This window comes from Arachis ipaensis, chromosome B01 (assembly GCF_000816755.2).
Source record: "Arachis ipaensis cultivar K30076 chromosome B01, Araip1.1, whole genome shotgun sequence".
Taxonomy (NCBI): Eukaryota; Viridiplantae; Streptophyta; class Magnoliopsida; order Fabales; family Fabaceae; genus Arachis; species Arachis ipaensis.
In genome coordinates, this window is record NC_029785.2 from 66091841 (window position 1) to 66094691 (window position 2851).

The 2851-nt window shown below is 32.6% G+C and overlaps 1 protein-coding gene across 2 annotated transcripts in view; it reads right to left on the reverse strand.

Moving 5' to 3' along the window:
* Positions 855 to 2851, reverse strand: part of LOC107631189 (manganese-dependent ADP-ribose/CDP-alcohol diphosphatase-like) — a 2493-nt gene continuing 496 nt past the window's right edge. The window contains exon 2 of one of the 2 annotated variants that reach the window (XM_016334558.2): positions 855 to 2073. In XM_016334558.2, the coding sequence (XP_016190044.1) occupies positions 1041 to 2039 (999 nt within the window). In that variant the 5' untranslated portion in view covers positions 2040 to 2073 and the 3' untranslated portion in view covers positions 855 to 1040. Of the gene's footprint in view, positions 2077 to 2851 lie in introns of both variants that reach the window. The other variant, XM_016334551.2, reaches the window with a different exon arrangement.

The window sequence follows — 2851 nt, forward strand, 5'->3', positions numbered from 1 at the left end:
ACTCCTTTTGTTCTCTTTTTTCCATAAATATAGTATTTTGGTATATTTTTATGTCAATGTAGCAATGACAAATAAAAAGAAATAGAAAGTGTAATAACACAATTTAATGTCTAGGATGGCATCTAGGTGAGTGGTACATCATGAAAGCCAAACTCAACTCCAAAAAGGTGGATTTTATGGTGTAGAAGGAGAAAATCTTCTACACCTATATATATATATTTGTTGTCAATAGAAAAAGGTACCAAGTGTTCAGAGAGAGAAAATTTAAAAACAATATCTACCATTATTTTGTTGGCAACTACTCCCATGAAGATGCCAAAAATATCTTCTCATGATGATTTTTATTTAAAAAGTGTAACTTATTTATTTAGCAACACTTTAAATAAAGATAACACTTTTACTTCAAATAAAATCAAATCCTACAATCTATCATCCAATGATCAAAATTATATATCTTTACATGATGATAATAATTAAATCTTCATTGGAGTAGTTACCTATTTTGTTAAGTTGCAAAATGTTTTCAATTTTTTTGTTTCTTGATGTGCAAGAAGAAATTTAATAATTAAATATAATAAATATTTGTTTAATTAGTGATTATAAAATTAATATTGGACCTTTATTTGAATTTTTTTGTTTTTGTAAAATTTTATTTATTTTGAATCAAACCATATTTATAAATAAAAATTAAAAATACAGACCTAAATTTTATAAATTACAAGACTTATAGAAAAAAGTCATTAACTTTTTATATATATTAAAGCATATATTAAGTATGGTGCAGCAGAAAAAAAAAAGTCTCCTAAAATGTTCACAAGAAATACATAAAAAAAATTCTATAGTAATTAAGGAAGTTTATCATTGAATATATATATTTATATATATCTGGAACAAAGCCTGCTAACAATTTTACAAGAATAATCAAAATTTGTTAAAGCAGATCATTTCTGACAAAACCGCCATTTATGTTAGTGCTTGCTGAATATTTTTCTCTTCAGCAGAACTTTGTAGACTCATGAACCAACCAAACAATCTTTTGATCACAAATCTGCCTTAGGATTAAAGTACATATCTACACTCTTCATTCTATCAGTGCCATGAAGCGATATTCTGTCATCATAAACATCAGCATATCCAAATGCATCTGTCCCAGGAGGACACTCCAATGCAGCTTCAAGAACTTTATGGTGTACGCCATGTGAATCAATTGAGTATCCACCTTTGTGATCATGTCCTGCTATACATAGCTTCACACAATTGTATCTATGTATTAAGTTCATTACTTCGTCATAATTCCATAACAATGCCTCCTTCGACGATGCGCCGGGATGCAGAGGAAGATGGCAGCAGACCACAACTTTCTGTTTCAATCTTGTTGATTCTTCAAGGACGCGGTCCAACCATTTCATTTGCTCCTCTCCAACACCCCCATTGAACATGAGGAACCTTCTCTCAAGCCCAACCAAACCCATTGGACTGTTCTTGTCCTCGTTCGGATTCTTTGCCTGCAAGAACTTTAAGGCCTCTAATGTTCTTGGATGATCCTTGGGCCAACCAATGGCGCTGATGTCATATCCATCGAGAACAACGAACCTATACTCTGGCATGGGCGAGAAATCATAGTAACCGTGCCCTTTATCGCTCTGAATCCTCAACAACGGAAGCAACTGACTGCGAGGGAGATTGTATAGGCAATGATTGCCAATCAAGTGATACACGGGTCCCTTGAAGTTCTCAAACTCATGAACAATTTTCTTTACCGTTTTAAGAGACTGATCTTTCGGACAATATCCATCAACAATGTCTCCAAAATTTATCACAAAATTATGCCTCTGGTGATTGTTCCATTCTTTAACTGCTCTTTGCAATACAAGAATGCTATGCCTATAGTACCGAGGAACACCAAGAAACGATCGACCATCTGGAATGTCTGCATATTGGACATCAGTAATCAATCCAAAAGAAAAGAGAGGTTGTTGTTTCCTATTTGAAGTAGATTCTCCATTAACATAATTAGCTTGCCCGTTGGCATAACCCATGGTGTATCTATGTCCCTAAACTCCCCACAAGCTCCTACTGGACATAGAAAATCAATTATATATGTATCAGCAGAATAGAATTTTCTCATATATAAGCAATTTAATTTGAGATTACAAATCACTTCTTATGAGTTTGTTTGTAATGATATTAACTAACTTCATTAATTCTACAAATATATGGTGGGTACATTAATCTATCATCCACCAAAAAGTTCTGAATTTGATAATATCAAAAAATTTAGTGTTTACGGGAATGAGAAAATACAGTGGCATACAACAAAAAGTTTCAAAATCATGGCTTGTCCTGTTATAACTAGACAGTTTCAAAATCAAACAAAACTAGAGATACAACATCAGTTATCTGGTAACAAGTTTCAACTTTCAAGTCCAGATAAAAAGACATTCTCATTGTACACAAACTGCACAGTGATCTATAGATATAATAGAAAGAACTTAAAGAAGGATGTGCAGAAGAAATTGTTCGAAGCATGGATGATAGGACACACAGTAATCACAATTAGTTGCGATCAGAATAGTGTCTATTGAAGCATTATAAAGCGCGAGAACATGAGAAATTCTGAATTCTAATGGCCAATTAAGATTGAAAAGATTATCAAAAATTCAAAACCCAGTTACACCCTCGTTTTCATTATTTGATGTCACAATCACATCAAAGATTCCAGATTTCCCTTCGAGTTAAATTAATAATTTCCACATATTAGATTAAATTTGTATGTAATGTGCCCACTAAGGTACACTAAAATCACCTATAAAGCAAGCAAACCAACGAAGAACAATTGCTTTCAGATGAT